Source organism: Pseudophryne corroboree, chromosome 1 (genome assembly GCF_028390025.1).
Source record: "Pseudophryne corroboree isolate aPseCor3 chromosome 1, aPseCor3.hap2, whole genome shotgun sequence".
NCBI classification, from domain to species: domain Eukaryota; kingdom Metazoa; phylum Chordata; class Amphibia; order Anura; family Myobatrachidae; genus Pseudophryne; species Pseudophryne corroboree.
Window position 1 is genome coordinate 732,506,034 of NC_086444.1, and position 17,816 is coordinate 732,523,849.

At 45.1% G+C, this 17,816-nt stretch overlaps 1 protein-coding gene across 4 annotated transcripts in view; it reads left to right on the plus strand.

Moving 5' to 3' along the window:
* The window catches only part of MAST3 (microtubule associated serine/threonine kinase 3), a 310,520-nt gene that overhangs the window by 256,510 nt on the left and 36,194 nt on the right, over nucleotides 1–17,816 (plus strand). For all 4 annotated transcript variants that reach the window (XM_063915977.1, XM_063915987.1, XM_063915998.1 and 1 more), the window contains 5 exons: nucleotides 1,558–1,680; nucleotides 4,021–4,133; nucleotides 8,036–8,190; nucleotides 9,782–10,002; nucleotides 11,367–11,567. In XM_063915977.1, the coding sequence (XP_063772047.1) occupies nucleotides 1,558–1,680; nucleotides 4,021–4,133; nucleotides 8,036–8,190; nucleotides 9,782–10,002; nucleotides 11,367–11,567 (813 nt within the window). The remainder of the gene's footprint in view (nucleotides 1–1,557; nucleotides 1,681–4,020; nucleotides 4,134–8,035; nucleotides 8,191–9,781; nucleotides 10,003–11,366; nucleotides 11,568–17,816) is intronic.

Here is a 17,816-nt window from a genome sequence, read left to right on the forward strand (position 1 = left end):
TTCCGGGCACAGTTTCCTTAACTGAGGTCTGGAGGAGGGGCATAGAGGGAGGAGCCAGTGCACACCAGTAGTACTAAATTTTTCTTAGAGTGCCCAGTCTCCTGCGGAGCCCGTCTATTCCACGGTCCTTACGGAGTCCCCAGCATCCACTACGGACTACGAGAAATAGATTTACCGGTAAGTAAAATCTTATTTTTTAATATCTACTGTCCTCCCCCCTACATACGGCACTGTGGGCACTTTGTGGTGCCTTTATAAAGAAAATATACTAATAGTGGCACTATGACACTCTATCATTATCGTATACAATACGTATTTGGAATTCCCTGCCTGAGAGAGTAGTAATGGCAGACTCGATCATTACTTTTAAGAATGGGCTAGATAAATTCCTAACGGATAAGGATATACATGGTTATGGTGGGTAAATCATGCACTATAGTAAAAAGAAATAAAAAATAATAGATGAATAGACATAACGGCTAACCATTCACCACAGTTAAAATTAGTTTTCAAATATTACAGTGTAGAAGATCATTAGTGTATGGGTCGTTGGGTCAACTCAACTTAGGTCGACCACTGAAGGTCGACATGGGCATTAGGTCGACATGAGTTTTTTTTAATTTTTTTGGTATCGTTTTCTTCGTAAAGTGATGGGGAACCCCAATTATAGCACCGCTTCGCTCGCTATGCTTCGGGCAGGGTGCCTCGCTCCGCTACCGCTTCGCTTGATACAGGTAACCGTTCCAATCGAAGTCCACGTGGATCGTGAAGTATGGAAAAATCAAAAAAATGAAGAAAAAAAATGAAGAAAAACTCATGTCGACCTATTTACCATGTCGACCTAATGCATGTCGGCCTTCAGTGGTCGACCTAATGACTGTCAACCTAAGTTGTGTCGATCTAACGACCGTATCCCGATCATTAACAGGTTGAACTCGATGGACAAATTGTCTTTTTTCAACCTCAGAAACTGTTACTATGTATTATCAGTCATGTTAGTAATTTTGGTTGTAAGAGAAGATAGTGGCCTGTGTGTGAAATCACCACTCTAACAGGCTCAGTATGCAAGAAGTGAGAGTGTGTCCAGTCATCCTGCCACTTGGTGCCCAGGCTAAGCATCAAGATTGCATTGTGTTTGCTCATTTGTACACAACAACATATCCTGCCAGTGCTTTCAAGCATAACATATTATGGGGCAGATGTACTAACCCTTGTATTGTAATAAAGTGTAGAGCGATAAAGTGCCAACCAATCAGCTCCTCGCTGTCATTTTCCAAACACAATCTGTAACATGGTAGTTAGGAGTTGTTTGGTTGTGACTTTATCTCTGTCTACTATCACTCTCCAATGCTTAGTACATCTCCCCCTATGTCTTTTTCACATCTCATCTAGCCCAGTCTAGTTGATATGATTTATACCTGAATATTTGTTAATCAAATGAGGCTTTTATACTGCCCACAATGGGTGCCTTCTTCCATCACAAGGGTTTACTAATACTCTCTTAAGTCATGTGGTCAGTGCTAAAGACCTTTGTTAAATAGTGCTGTGTCTGTGCAGGAGGAGCACAGGAGGTAAAGCATCATGTCTTCTTCCGCTCCCTGGATTGGAATGGACTCCTGAGACAGAAAGCCGAGTTTGTGCCACAGCTGGAGGCTGAGGATGACACCAGTTATTTTGACAGTAAGAGGACAATGACTGTGCATTCAGCTGTTTGATCATTTTTTTCTTAGCCAGTACACAGGAACAGCCTGTAGCTTATTTTCGCTTTGACAAAACTACAGTCACTTTTAGCTTGCTAAACTTCATTCAAGTCAACAGCATTTCTCCATGATGACTACAAAGTCCTGCAAATGTAAAAAAACAGATAGCGCTGCTTACGCACCGCTAACCACACTTGGAGTAGGAAAAACAATTTAATACACTCTAAAAACCAATATAAAATAGGACATAAATCTGGTACAATGCTACAATAGTACAAAGCTAAAAATAGTGTCACCGCATATATAAATATAAATGTCTCTAGTAGATTAATGAGAGGATTGAGGAGCAATCTCTGAATGTACTGCATGTCCCAATCAAGACTCCTACAAGGGATTGAAATAACAGTTACTGCACACACACAGTGGAGACTCTTGATGTGTTCCCGTCAGTCTCAACACAGCGTGTTAGCACTCACCCACCAATCTGTAAGATGATGATTTGACAGTGGCCACAAACATGCAGTAGGTCCTTCTGTATTTCTTCATTGGAGCGCTGTCCGTGACAGAACGATTAAGATGTAAGTCCAGAAAGCTGGCATCGGTGGTAGTTACTGAGCGCTGGTAATAGCCGCTGTCTGTAGTGTAGGCTTGCACGGCTGATGGTAGTTAGCTGGTCAGGCTTCTGCCCAGGCTAATGCAGTTATGTTGTCTCACAATTCTTACCTGGTGATATAGGTGAGCATATAGCCAGAGCGGGACACACATGCTGAAGTCAGATGAGCACGATTGTGCTGTATATATCCTGATGAAGGATAAAGTGGTATGTACTACCCAGCGGTGTTGGAGATACCTTTCAATGCGTTTCTCTACTCCAGTCAGCTTTTTTTTTTAAATCGCTCTACTTTAGGTCTATTTACTAAGCCTTGGATGGTGATAAAGTACCAACCAATCGGCTCCTAACTGCCATGTCACAGGCTGGGTTTGAAAAATTACAGAAGCTGATTGGCTGGTACTTTATCTCCACCCCAAGCTTAGTAAATGGACCTCATTCTCTCCTACTAAGTTGGTCTTTTTTACAAACAGTCAGCGTTTGTGACAGTACTTATCCTCCAAGATCTTCCCAGTCATAAAGCTTTAAGGTCCTCATACATTGCAGATAAGTTGCGGCAATATCCCGATCCTCCAATGGCAGGGTATTAAATGTGTAAAAATCCAGATTCCCCAATCTCATGCAAAACCAGTCAGGATCAACAAATCAGGCATTTTTAACCAGTTTAGTTTCCCCGATTCCCTAAAGGATTGCCGATCATCGCTGTCTGCTGATTGGTGGATTGACAGTGTCGGCGGATTAGAGAATCAGCAATTAGATGTATGGGGGCCTATAGTTTGTTAATATAGTATTTTACTAGAAAGAAATACATTGTTCCTGGTCATTTTCAAATACATATGGAATACCGTTGTGACCTAATAAAAATATTAAGCTTTATAGGTAAAAACATGTTTATACGTAGAGTTGAATAAATTAACTTTTCAAATATTTGAGATTGTTGCCAATTTTAAGGTGGATTTTTCCAGAAACTAAGTGCCTGTTCATAAAATGCAGAGCACTCGGATTCTTGTTGAATTTGGAAACCATTAGCTGGCATCTGGACGTAGATCTTCGGTGATGAGTACTGTTATCTGCAAAGGTTCAGGTCATTGTGAGATTAGTCTAGAAACCATTTGAAGAGTAAGCAGAGAAAGTGAATTCTATGTCTATACTCCAGAGATGGCCAGCTTAGATAGCATATCACAAGGTGCCATTTGTAGATATCTTGCCATGATGAATTTGATCTTCTACACCATAAACTACATGACCCTTAAGGGGGGTACAGACGGTAGAGATATGTGCTGAGCGATCTATCACATACCGCTCAGCACACATCTCTCCCCCCACTCCACACACAGCACGATGCTGAGCGGAGGGGGGCGCTGACTTCACACAGCGGTGAAGTGAGCGACCTGACTAGATTGTGCCTGCAGGCACAATCTAGAACCGGTGATAGCGACGCGCATACACACTGAGAGATCCGCGCTTAATTTCTAAGCAATCTAGTGAGATTGCTTAGAAATTAAGCACGGATTTCTCCATGTGTACCCCCCTTAAGTCCATAATTAACACTTAAGCACTTTCTGGCCATATTGGTCCATATTGGAGTCGTATCAACCGCTTGTTTGAAACATTCCCACTGTAGTAAGAGCCAGTAGAGCAGCCATCATATGAAGCAGTCTCTAATTTTAATTTCACTTCTTTTTTTATTACTCATTTTTATTTTTTCAGCACGCTCGGAGCGTTATCATCATCTGGCTTCTGAAGAAGATGACGAAACAAATGATGAGGAGTCCTCTGTAGAAATCCGTCAGTTCTCTTCTTGCTCTAACCGCTTCAGCAAGGTATGAAACCTTGTTTGCTATTTTTGGGTTTGTTTCTGTATCTGGATTAAGAATCTATAACAAGAAACAATAAGTACAGCCATATATTTCAGGACAACAAAGTCATTATCCATGATTGATGGTAACAAAAAACATGAATTAAAATGATTTCTCTCTAAGCCATAGACACCGGAGAGACCATGGGGTATAGCTGGTGCTGGAGGAGTCTGGGCACTATGATGTTAACTTAAGTCAGGCTCCTCCTGCTCCTCTATAGTATGTCCCCTGCCCATGCCAGCTTTTTAGTGACCCGATGTACTGAGCATGTTTTGTTTTTCCAGCTGCTTAACTTTTATTTATTTTATTTTTGCACCTCAGACTGGAGCAGAGCTGTCACCCAGCAGCTCACGCCACCTGCCTGGTCCAGTTACCTGGTGCCGGTGGGCTGAGCACTGTCACCGCAGGCAACAGATCATCCCACATAGTTTTCACAGCAGACGGTGATCTGCAACCGGTGGCCAGATCACTGGGGGGAAGCAGGAAGCCACCATTACTAGCGGCAGTTTACTCCCTTGGTGTGGGGGTCATCGGAGGAAGGAGACGCCACTGAGGACCCAGTTCTCTGCTCCCTCACTAGACTACCAGGGTACTTGGCCTAACAATAAGCCTTGGTTTAAGGTGATTGGTCTCTGCGTTGGTTGCCCATAGGTAAGGGACCTCTTCCCATCCCCCTCCAACCCCCATCCCCCCCACTCTGTTGGCATGCTCCCTGCTCGAACAGCCTGCCAAGAGTCTCCCGCACTTCCCTCCCAATGGGTTGCTGTGGCTATCTTTGATCTTGGTGCAACATCTCACGACCTGCCTGTTGTGCGTCTTTCCTCCTGCTATACTTCACACTAGGACAGGTTTATAGATTCTCTGACCATTTTACCTCACCTTTTAGGTTTAGTATTGGTGTAGGCCGTGTTTATATTTCTGTTTCTGTCAGCTCTCTGTACTCCCTTCTGTCTGGTGTGTTTGGACTTCGTATTCTCCATATAGCTTTACACTGCAGCGTTCTTATGTTTTATTGTTTGAGAGTGTACAATCTATTTATGGTTTCTCTAACATTTCTGCTGATATATTTGTGGGATTGTTTGTGAGATATATACACCATATTGCTAAAAACAAAATTATAAAAAATGTAAGAAAGTGATAACTTTTTTGTTACTGCTTGCTTTACTGTGGTGTTCATTTTAATTCTACTCCGTCTGTTAAGCTTCGTACATCAGTAACTTCTGCCACCCACTGGCCAATATTGTGCCCTGTGCAGAAACTCTTTTCTATACACAACCATGTCTAGTAAAGAAAGTTCCAGAGCTGTCTCAGAGAAGGGTGCTTCTGCTAAGTCCCTTTCCTATTAAAAAAAAAAAAAGTCGGGATATAGTTGAATTAACAGAATTGGCAAAGCAACTAGCTATGTCCAAGAAAACCCTTTAGGATGCATCTGCGGGGCCTTCTTCAGCTCAGCAGGGCACAGGGTCTCCCTCAGTCTGTTTAGGGACTGGTCCAAGTTTCTACTTCCCTGCAACAGATGCTGGATACTGCTACATGTCTGCGTCCTGTTAAGCGTGCTTTAGTCACGCCCCCTCAGTCGAGATATAAGTCAGATTCTGAAGCTTACTCTCTACCAGAAGATGATTTTTAGCACGATTCAGACCCGGAGAAGTTCTCTGTTCAGGTTGAGGAACATACTAGTATGGTAAATGTGGTATCCTTAATAGGTGCAGTTACAATAGATTTACTCTGTTGATTAAGGACTCAGAAGACTGTATGCCTCAGAAATGGGAAGCAGTAACCTTCCCTTCTTAACAAGCGGTTCCAGATTTGTAAATTGCTTATGTCTTTTTATCCTGTCCCTTTGCCAGAGATCCAAATGGGAGACTTCTCCACCTTTAGATGTTCCCATAGCTCGGTTGCAACACTTTCTCTGTCATATGTGGCCTCCTTGAAAGACGCTACGGATAGAAAATTTGGAGTTTCTCTCAAAGTTATATTGTCTGCTGCAGGCACTTCAATGAGGCCTGATTTAGCAGTGGCTTGAATCTCCAAGGCTGGTCTGACTCTTTGTGTGAAGGTCTTTGATCAGGTACGGCTTGTTCTAAACTGTTGTCAACAGCACAGAATGCCGGAAAGGTAGTGGCTTATCTAGGAGAGGCATCTTTTAGACTCTAGTATTCTTTCAGTTTGGATTTCGGCCTCAGCAGTGGCCGCCAAATGAGCCCTCTGGCTTTGCACAAGGCGTGCAGACACCGAATCTAAAATGGCTCTGAGATCTCTACTTTTTAGTGGTGAGATCCTTTTTGGTCCTTAATTGAATAAGTTCATTGCTTGTGTGGCTGCCTTTAAGACAGCGTTCCTGCTGTCCTCACCCACTAAGGCCAAGGTTCCTTCTTTTTCCGTCCCTATCACTCCCAGGGGCTTCCAGATTCCAGCCCTCCTTTCTTGGTCACAATTTGTCCTCGCGAGGTGGAAAGCTCAAAGGGAAATAAACTTGGACAGGTAACAAACCTGCCTCCAAGCCCACTAAATAAACAACCCTCATGACAGGCCGGACTCCCACCTGGGAGTCCCCAGGGTGGGAGGCGGTCTGCAATTGTTCTACGAGGAATGGTGGAAAACAACATCCAATTCTTGCGTTCAGTGCATGGTGGGACAGGGCTATGCATACATAAAACTGCGTGTACATCGCAAAACTGCAATTCTTTTCAATTGAAATTGCAAAACATTGCACTTTTAGTAGCAATAGCGAGCCATGCTGAATAAGGGCCTATATACAATAGTTTGAGAAACAAACTTTTGATCAGAAATCTCAACAATTCTAATTGATGTTCTTCCAAGAGTTGCTAGCTAAGCGACTCCTACCTCCCCTTCACTCTATATATAGAGCAGATATTAGTGATGCCCCTGTTGCTGCCTGAATATGCACTGGTTGTGGAGCACACTTTTGCACTGAGCACCCTTCACCACACACACTTGTTTTTCTTATGTGTGTTTCACGTCTCCTGAGGTGCTATCTTTTTGTGGAGAGCCAAAGAATCTGTTCTCCAGGGCCAACCCTGGGGAGAAAGGGGTGGCCTGAGCATTGCGGTGAGAGAAGCCCAAAGACCCTTGCACCTTTTGGAAAGGGCCGAAGATCCAAGCTCCCAACACAGTTTTTGCATTGCACTGGGTGAATTGGACCACATACCTCTGGCTTAAAATAAAGAGGATCCTGTTTGCTTTACATTGTAGTATTGATTATTTAACATGGCTGTGGAAGTATGTGGCACTGATTCAGAGAATGTAAGTGCTGGATGTTGGAAGTGTAGCAAGAGGTGAGAGGTGCTTAAGCAGGTAGATACTGAAGGCAGAGATCAAACCATGGGGAAAATCCCAAAGTACCAGATTCAGTTAGAAGTGGTAATTTACCACACTGGGAAAAGGGTGGTAACCTCTGTCTTTAATGACCGGACCTATTCAATTACAGCCCCTTTTTCTCACACGGTAAGTTACCCACTAACGTGCATAAACCGATAGAATCTGGGATAAGTTCCCAAAGCTATGGATTAACAGGTTTGCAGCACCTGCGATCGGGGCATTTAACACACGTTAATTGCAGCCTGCTGGCTGTCGTGGGGTATAATTGAATAGCTGTGGCAGATCAGTTAGCCCACGGTAATTAACTGTGGCCTATTGAATCCATCCCAAAGAGGCTAAATTGCATAGTGCGGTATAAAAATGCTGCTGGCAAGTATCAGCATGGCAGTTTTAATTGAGGTGAAGACAACAGGAAGACTTTAGATTTATGAAAGTAGAATATTTTGATTGACATCAATTAACAAACAGGACACACAAAAAAATCATAGATCTGTGTTTTACCTGTCTTCTACTTCTGTTGGTAGGTTTACAGTAGCTCTGAACACCTTGCTACACAACTTAATCTCAGCTTCTCCTCCACTGAAAGAAGTCACAGTGATGAAAAAGAAGAACGAGGAGAGAAATGGGAAAGAATGCTGACCAGAGAAGATGAAAGGAACCAGATCAGTACTGAGACCAGGTGTCTTCATTGTTTGAATCTACCATTCAAGTTTTACTACCCAGCCTATTTGTGTGTGTGTGTGTGTGTGTGTGTGTGTGTGTGTGTGTGTGTGTGTGTGTGTGTGTGTGTGTATATATAATATATATATATATATTTCTAGGAATAAAACATAATGGAAAAGGCGCTCATAGTGCAGACTGTTTATTCAATTTAAAAACAGTAACAGGTCCACGGACAAATTGTATAGGACTCGTACCATATAGCACACGCTGTGGGCTGGTTACCACACGGTTCAAAGAACATCCACTGGCACAAACTGCATACCCGCTGGCCGCCACCCGGGGCCACACACCGCGCCACCGGCTATGGTATAGCCGTGACTCGTCGGGAAACCTCTCTGGATCAGACAGTGGGAGCAGCTGCACAGGTGGACACAGTGCGTCAGACAGGCCACGCCCCAACGCGTTTCGTATAACACTTTTGTGCCAGTGGATTTTCTTTGAACCGTGTGGTAACCAGCCCACAGCGTGTGCTATATGGTACGAGTCCTATACAATTTGTCCGTGGACCTGTTACTGTTTTTAAATTGAATAAACAGTCTGAACTATGAGCGCCTTTTCCATTATGTTTTATTCCTAGAAATCAATCCTGCTCCAGGAGTCCGGAGCCTTCATTGGGAAAGTGCTGCAGTATTTATCCTATACTTGTGCTACAACTCAGAGGTTTCTGGTGCTTGTAATTTTCTCTACTATTGAGAGAAAAAGGACACCTTCTAATCGAACTGATATATATATATATATATATATTTATTTATTGGGGCAGTACGGATGGTGTAATGGTTAGCATTACTGCCTCACAGCACTGTGGTCATGGGTTCAATTACCACCATGGCTCTACCTGTGCGGAGTGTGTATATTCTCCCCATACTTGCGTGGGTTTTCTACATCGTACCGGCAATCATGTTTAGCAGTTTTATTGCAATGCAGAATCATATATAGTCCATAGAAAAGGTAATTGGCAGCAGTCCATCCTATAATTGTGTATGTATGTACGTACGTACCTGTGTGTGTGTGTGTGTGTGTGTGTGTGTGTGTGTGTGTGTGTGTGTATATATATATATATACACACACACATAGTGTGTATATAGAATATATATGTGTATACAGTTCAGTTCAAAGAACACACACACCAATGATAGAACAATGACGTGCATGGGCAAAATTATTTGTCCAGATGCATTATACGAGGAGCCAGCACTCCATAGTTTAATTGTCATGAAGATATGCTAATTTGATCATGCCATCTAAATGCAGTGTGAGCACAGCATAATATTTATCAACAGTATACTCCTTCCTTAAGCTGTGTCATGGTGTAAAATGCCCAACGGCCATTTCAGTGCTCACTGCAATTGAGAAGGTGCTGAGATTTATGCTTTAAATATATCCTATAATTTGGATCTAAGGATATTTTAAATTTGTATCCAATTTTTGGAATTTCTCATCTTACGAATAGTTAACTATATTAGTGTTTCATCCTTACATAAATGTCATTTGATGGTGTATAAAGTTGTTGTTTTTTTGCCACTTTTTTAATGTTCTTTCTGCCTCAGGCTAAGATCCTGGACGTCATCTGGCTCCTCCCATTCCCATCACTCATGGCTGAGTGAGCGCAGTGCAAGCCCGTGTGTCCTGACCAGCACATGTAGCCTTGACACCATGCCAAGATTTGCATTTTCCTCTGAAGATGAAGGATCTGATCACAAGTCTGAGAAACCCATCTTCTCTTTAGGGGATGGGAAAGGGACTCCCTCAAAACCAACATCACTTTGTGGTAAGAATTCATGCAGAAATAGCTCCAGAAAACCTATTACTTTTGCTGTTTTAATCCCATTTAGCTTTAAATCCAAACATGTACTATACAAATTAAATATTGTCATTTATATATTTTTGAAAAAATATTTTTGAAGGGTCATCGGAGTATGATAGTTAAATAAAGAAAGCATCGCTTTTAAGTAAATTAATACAGTTCACAATAAAAGATGTAATAACCTAAAGAGGTTGACTTGTGGTGCTTTGCAGAACTCTTCATGAGGTGGGGGAGAGAATGATTGGCAGGTGACAGTAGACCATGGAGATGAGATCATCTCCAAGCGCCCACTTAATGCCTGCACACCTGGATCACTGGAAGACCCAGGTCCGGTGTGATTGGGGACTATCCAGGAATAATCAACCCATGCTCTGTGTTCCGGATTCAATCCTTGTTGAAGCCGGGATTTTATGTCTGAAAGTGTGGTATAAGACTGTCATGGTTGGTCATAGACAAGTTGTATCATGTGGCTTGGTAGCTAAGCAGAGTCTATAATCACCAGAGGCCCCAGTATCTGAATAGTAATGCCGTGCTTTCCAAATGTTTTACAGACTTACTGGGGGAAGTTTCTTTTATAGCACAGTGTCTTTAATGGGCTGAGTAGAATTTATCTTCTCTTTACTATATGTAAAAGGACAGGTAGTAGGAAAAATCGAAAGGGCTCCACGGCCAGTATCCGTAGCTGAAGGTGTTATTGTGTATGTTTCTTTAGGGTCATGGGGTTGGACAAGCCAGAGATCCCGGCCCACTCCCTCCCTAACAACAGCTGCTGCTGCCGCCCCCTCCCCCACATGGCATCAGACTGTCAATCGTTGAGAGTCTGATGCCATAGTGTGACCAACATCGCAGCAATAGCGCTGGCGTCCCGTACTGCACATGCACAGTGGATCCGTTCATGCGCAAAGTTCCAAACATCGATACTTTTCGGCATGCGTCGGAACCTGAATCAGGCCCACTGAGCGCAAAAACTTCAGTTTTTTTGTGTAAGACTGAAGAGCAGTATCCATATCCATGAATGTAGTATTGCATTCAGCATTTCTCTGCATAAATGAGGTGCTTGTTGTAAAGATCAATGATGTATTTACATTACAATAAGTCTCTTATTAGGGATACCTAAGATCAACAAATACTCTCTGTGCTATTCAATACTTCATGTGTAGTTCAAATTAAATAATGTGTCATTTTTATATTTTAGATGTAGGTGAGTTAGGTAAGAAAAATACCATATAATAACCTTTATTACAAAAACTCTTTTTTTAACTATAAAGTAATAACCAAGTTGTTTAAATGGTGTTATTGAGAAGTTTTCTGTCTCCTGTCATTTGCAGCAGATATTGTCAGCCTGAGCCGGACTCGTCTCCGCAGCAATAGCACTGGCGCCAAGTACTCTACTCCACGCACATTGGAACAGTGTCTCAGCCGCCGGCTGCGGGGCCAGAAAGAGAAACCTGAAAAACATAGCTCTTCCTCAGGCGGTCGCGTCCCCAAATCTGCATCTGTTTCTGCACTATCGCTTATTATTACCTCTGGTGAGACATTATGGAACTATTAGTCTGCAATATCATTTACATCTATAGTGTCATTAAAACTGCTGTAGCGGAATACAGTCTGCATTGGTTGTCCTTGAGTAACTATCCAGAAAAAGAAGAGATCAGTAATCAAATTGATTTGTCGATTCAGAGATCTGCGTTTGAGCATGTCTGATTGTTGGCAAAATTTTGACACGTAGTAAAATAAAATATATGTCCTAGATAGAAGGAATAGCATTGCATATATGTTCTAGATAGAAGGAATAGCATTGCATATATGTTCTAGATAGAAGGAATAGCATTGCACAACAGATAGGGGTCAACCATACATATATAATTCATTCAAAATGTTTTCAAAGCTCTTTTTCTCAATAGTATACACTTATTTACGGCTATTCTATGTGCTATATGTACGAATGTACTATGGGGGTCATTCCGAGTTGTTCGCCCGGTAAATTTTTTCGCATCGCAGCGATTTTCCGCTTAGTGCGCATGCGCAATGTCCGCAGTGCGACTGCGCAAAGTAAATTTGCTATGCAGTTAGGTTTTTTACTCACGGTTTTTTCTTCGTTCTGGTGATCGTAATGTGATTGACAGGAAGTGGGTGTTTCTGGGCGGAAACTGGCCGTTTTATGGGGGTGTGCGAAAAAACGCTACCTTTTCTGGGAAAAACGCGGGAGTGGCTGGAGAAACGGAGGAGTGTCTGGGCGAACGCTGGGTGTGTTTGTGACGTCAAACCAGGAACGACAAGCACTGAACTGATCGCAGATGCCGAGTAAGTCTCGAGCTACTCAGAAACTGCACAGAGATGTCTTTTCGCTATATTGCAAATCTTTCGTACGCAATTTTAAGAAGCTAAGATTCACTCCCAGTAGGCGGCGGCTTAGCGTGTGTAAAGCTGCTAAAAGCAGCTTGCGAGCGAACAACTCGGAATGACCCCTATGTACTATATGATTCTGTTTATGCCACAACATTAATTACATTCAGTAACTTTGGCATATCTTCTTATAAGGTCCAATTTTTTTTCTATTTTATGCATTTATAAATTCTTTTCTCTAACGTCCTAGTGGATGCTGGGGACTCCGTAAGGACCATGGGGAATAGCGGCTCCGCAGGAGACTGGGCACAACTATAAAGAAAGCTTTAGACTACGGGTGTGCACTGGCTCCTCCCACTATGACCCTCCTCCAGACTTCAGTTAGATTCTTGTGCCCGGCTGAGCTGGATGCACACTAGGGGCTCTCCTGAGCTCCTAGAAAGAAAGTATATTTAGGTTTTTTATTTTACAGTGAGATCTGCTGGCAACAGACTCACTGCAGCGAGGGACTAAGGGGAGAAGAAGCGAACCTACCTAACAGGTGGTAGTTTGGGCTTCTTAGGCTACTGGACACCATTAGCTCCAGAGGGATCGACCGCAGGACCCGACCTTGGTGTTCGTTCCCGGAGCCGCGCCGCCGTCCCCCTTACAGAGCCAGAAGCGTGAAGAGGTCCGGAAAATCGGCGGCAGAGGACTTCGGTCTTCACCAAGGTAGCGCACAGCACTGCAGCTGTGCGCCATTGCTCCTCATGTACACCTCACACTCCGGTCACTGATGGGTGCAGGGCGCTGGGGGGGGGGGGGGGCGCCCTGAGGGCAATATAGGACACCTTGGCTGGCAAATCTACATCATATATAGTCCTAGAGGCTATATAGATGTAAAAATACCCCTGCCAGTATTCCAGAAAAAGCGGGAGAAGTCCGCCGGAAAAGGGGCGGGGCCATCTCCCTCAGCACACTGGCGCCATTTTTCCCTCACAGCTCCGCTGGAAGGAAGCTCCCTGGCTCTCCCCTGCAGTCTGCAAGCTACAGAAGGGTAAAAAAGAGAGGGGGGGGGGGGGGGGGCACTAAATTTAGGCGCAGGATATATATATATATATATATATAAAAAGCAGCTATAAGGGAGAACACTCATTTATAGTGGGATCCCTGTGTTATATAGCGCTCTGGTGTGTGCTGCCATACTCTCTCTCTGTCTCCCCAAAGGGCTTTGTGGGGTCCTGTCCTTTGTCAGAGCATTCCCTGTGTGTTTGCGGTGTGTCGGTACGGCTGTGTCGACATGTTTGATGAGGAGGCTTATGTGGAGGCGGAGCAGATGCCTGTAAATGTGATGTCACCACCTGCGGGGTCGACACCTGAGTGGATGGTGCTGTGGAAGGAATTACGCGACAGTGTCGACTCCTTGCATAAAAGGTTTGACGACATACCAAATGTGGGACAGCCGGCTTCTCAGCCTGTGCCTGCCCAGGCGTCTCAAAAGCCATCAGGGGCTCTAAAACGCCCGCTACCTCAGATGGCAGACACAGATGTCGACACGGATACTGACTCCAGTGTCGACGACGATGAGACTAATGTAACTTCCAGTAGGGCCACACGTTACATGATTGAGGCAATGAAAAATGTGTTGCACATTTCTGATGTTAGCCCCGGTACCACAAAAAAGGGTATTATGTTTGGAGAGAAAAAACTACCAGTAGCTTTTCCTCCATCTGAGGAGTTAAATGAAGTGTGTGAAGAAGCGTGGGCTTCCCCTGATAAGAAGCTGGTAATTTCTAAGAGGTTGCTAATGGCGTACCCTTTCCCGCCAGAGGATAGGTCACGTTGGGAAACATCCCCTAGAGTGGATAAAGCGCTCACACGCTTGTCAAAGAAGGTGGCACTACCGTCTCCGGATACGGCCGCCCTGAAGGAATCTGCTGATAGGAAGCAGGAGGCTATCCTGAAATCTATATATACACACACAGGTGTTATACTGAGACCAGCTATTGCTTCAGCATGGATATTGCTGCAGCTGCATGGTCAGATTCCCTGTCAGAAAATATTGATACCCTAGACAGGGACACTATATTGCTAACCGTAGAGCATATAAAAGACGCACTTTTATACATGAGGGATGCACCGAGGGATATTTGCCGGCTGGCATCCAAATTTAGTGCAATGTCCATTTCTGCCAGGAGAGGGTTATGGACTCGGCAGTGGACAGGTGATGCAGATTCCAAAAGGCACATAGAAGTTCTGCCTTATAAGGGTGAGGAGTTGTTCGGGGATGGTCTCTCGGACCTCGTTTCCACAGCAACAGCTGGGAAGTCTACATTTTTACCCCATGTTCCCTCACAGCCAAAGAAAGCACCGTATTATCAGGTACAGTCCTTTCGGCCCAATAGGGGCAAGCGGGTTAAAGGCGCGTCCTTTCTGCCCAGAAGCAGAGGTAGGGGGAAAAAGCTGCAGCATACAGCCAGTTCCCAGGAGCAAAAGTCCTCCCCCGCTTCCTCTAAGTCCACAGCATGACGCTGGGGCTCCACAGGCGGAGCCAGGTACGGTGGGGGCCCGTCTCAAATATTTCAGCAATCAGTGGGCTCGCTCACGGGTGGATCCCTGGATTTTTCAGATAGTATCTCAGGGGTACAAGCTGGAATTCGAGACGTCTCCCCCCCGCCGTTTCCTCAAATCTGCCTTGCCAACCACTCCCTCAGGCAGGGAGGCAGTGTTACAGGCAATTCACAAGCTGTATTCACAACAGGTGATAGTAAAGGTACCCCTACTTCAACAAGGACGGGGTTACTATTCCACAATGTTTGTGGTACCGAAACCGGACGGTTCGGTGAGACCCATTTTAAATTTGAAATCCTTGAACACATATATAAAAAAATTCAAGTTCAAGATGGAATCGCTCAGGGCGGTTATTTCAAGCCTGGACGAGGGGGATTACATGGTATCACTGGACATCAAGGATGCTTACCTGCATGTCCCCATTTACCATCCTCACCAGGAGTACCTCAGATTTGTGGTACAGGATTGTCATTACCAATTCCAGACGTTGCCGTTCGGTCTATCCACGGCTCCGAGGGTCTTTACCAAGGTAATGGCCGAAATGATGATACTCCTTCGAAAGAAGGGAGTTTTAATTATCCCGTACTTGGACGATCTCCTGATAAAGGCGAAGTCGAGAGAGAGCAGTTGTTGGTCGGGGTAGCACTATCTCGGGAGGTGCTACAACAGCACGGCTGGATTCTAAACATTCCAAAGTCACAGCTGGTCCCTACGACACGTCTACTGTTCCTGGGGATGGTTCTGGACACAGAACAGAAAAAAGTGTTTCTCCCGGAGGAGAAGGCCAAGGAGCTGTCATCTCTAGTCAGAGGCCTCCTAAAACCAAAACAGGTGTCGGTGCATCACTGCACGCGGATCCTGGGAAAGATGGTAGCTTCCTACGAAGCGATTCCATTCGGCAGGTTTCATGACAGAACCTTTCAGTGGGACCTGTTGGACAAGTGGTCCGGATCGCATCTTCAGATGCATCTGCTGATAACCCTGTCTCCAAGGACAAGGGTGTCTCTGCTGTGGTGGCTGCAGAGTGCTCATCTTCAAGAGGGCCGCAGATTCGGCATACAGGACTGGGTCCTGGTGACCACGGATGCCAGCCTTCGAGGCTGGGGGGCAGTCACACAGGGAAGAAACTTCCAAGGACTATGGTCAAGTCAGGAGACTTCCCTGCACATAAATATTCTGGAACTGAGGGCCATTTACAATGCCCTAAGTCAGGCAAAACCCCTGCTTCAAAACCAGCCGGTACTGATCCAGTCAGACAACATCTCGGCGGTCGCCCATGTAAATCGACAGGGCGGCACGAGAAGCAGGACGGCAATGGCAGAAGCCACAAGGATTCTCCGATGGGTGGAAAATCACGTGTTAGCACTGTCAGCAGTGTTCATTCCGGGAGTGGACAACTGGGAAGCAGACTTCCTCAGCAGGCACGACCTCCACCCGGGAGAGTGGGGACTTCATCCAGAAGTCTTTCAAATGATTGTAAACCGTTGGAAAAGGCCACAGGTGGACATGATGGCGTCCCGCCTAAACAAAAAGCTAGAAAAGTATTGCGCCAGGTCGAGAGACCCGCAGGCGATAGCTGTGGACGCTCTAGTGACACCGTGGGTGTACCGGTCGGTTTATGTGTTCCCTCCTCTTCCTCTCATACCAAAGGTACTGAGGATAATAAGGAGAAGAGGAGTAAGAACTATACTCATTGTTCCGGATTGGCCAAGAAGAGCTTGGTACCCGGAACTTCAAGAAATGATGTCAGAGGACCCATGGCCTCTACCGCTCAGACAAGACCTGCTGCAGCAGGGGCCCTGTCTGTTCCAAGACTTACCGCGGCTGCGTTTGACGGCATGGCGGTTGAACACCGGATCCTGAAGGAAAAGGGCATTCCGGAGGAAGTCATTCCTACGCTGATTAAAGTTAGGAAAGAAGTAACCGCAAACCATTATCACCGCATATGGCGAAAATATGTTGCGTGGTGTGAGGCCAGGAAGGCCCCAACGGAGGAATTTCAGCTGGGCCGTTTCCTGCACTTCCTACAGTCAGGGGTGACTATGGGCCTTAAATTGGGTTCCATTAAGGTCCAGATTTCGGCTCTATCGATTTTCTTCCTGAGAGAACTGGCTTCACTACCTGAAGTTCAGACTTTTGTTAAGGGAGTGCTGCATATTCAGCCCCCTTTTGTGCCTCCAGTGGCACCTTGGGATCTCAACGTGGTGTTGGATTTCCTAAAGTCACATTGGTTTGAGCCACTGAAAACCGTGGATTTGAAATATCTCACGTGGAAAGTGGTCATGTTGTTGGCCTTGGCTTCGGCCAGGCGTGTATCAGAATTGGCGGCTTTGTCATGTAAAAGCCCTTATCTGATTTTCCATATGGATAGGGCAGAATTGAGGACTCGTCCCCAGTTTCTCCCCAAAGTGGTATCAGCTTTTCATCTGAACCAACCTATCGTGGTGCCTGCGGCTACAAATGACTTGGAGGCTTCCAAGTTGTTGGACGTAGTCAGGGCCCTGAAAATCTATGTTTCCAGGACAGCTGGAGTCAGAAAGACTGACTCGCTCTTTATCCTGTATGCGCCCAACAAGTTGGGTGCACCTGCTTCAAAGCAGACTATTGCTCGCTGGATCTGTAGTACGATTCAGCTTGCACATTCTGCGGCTGGACTGCCGCATCCTAAATCAGTGAAAGCCCATTCCACGAGGAAGGTGGGCTCTTCTTGGGCGGCTGCCCGAGGGGTCTCGGCTCTTCAACTTTGCCGAGCAGCTACTTGGTCGGGGTCAAACACGTTTGCTAAATTCTACAAGTTTGACACCCTGGCTGAGGAGGACCTAGAGTTTGCCCATTCGGTGCTGCAGAGTCATCCACACTCTCCCGCCCGTTTTTGGAGCTTT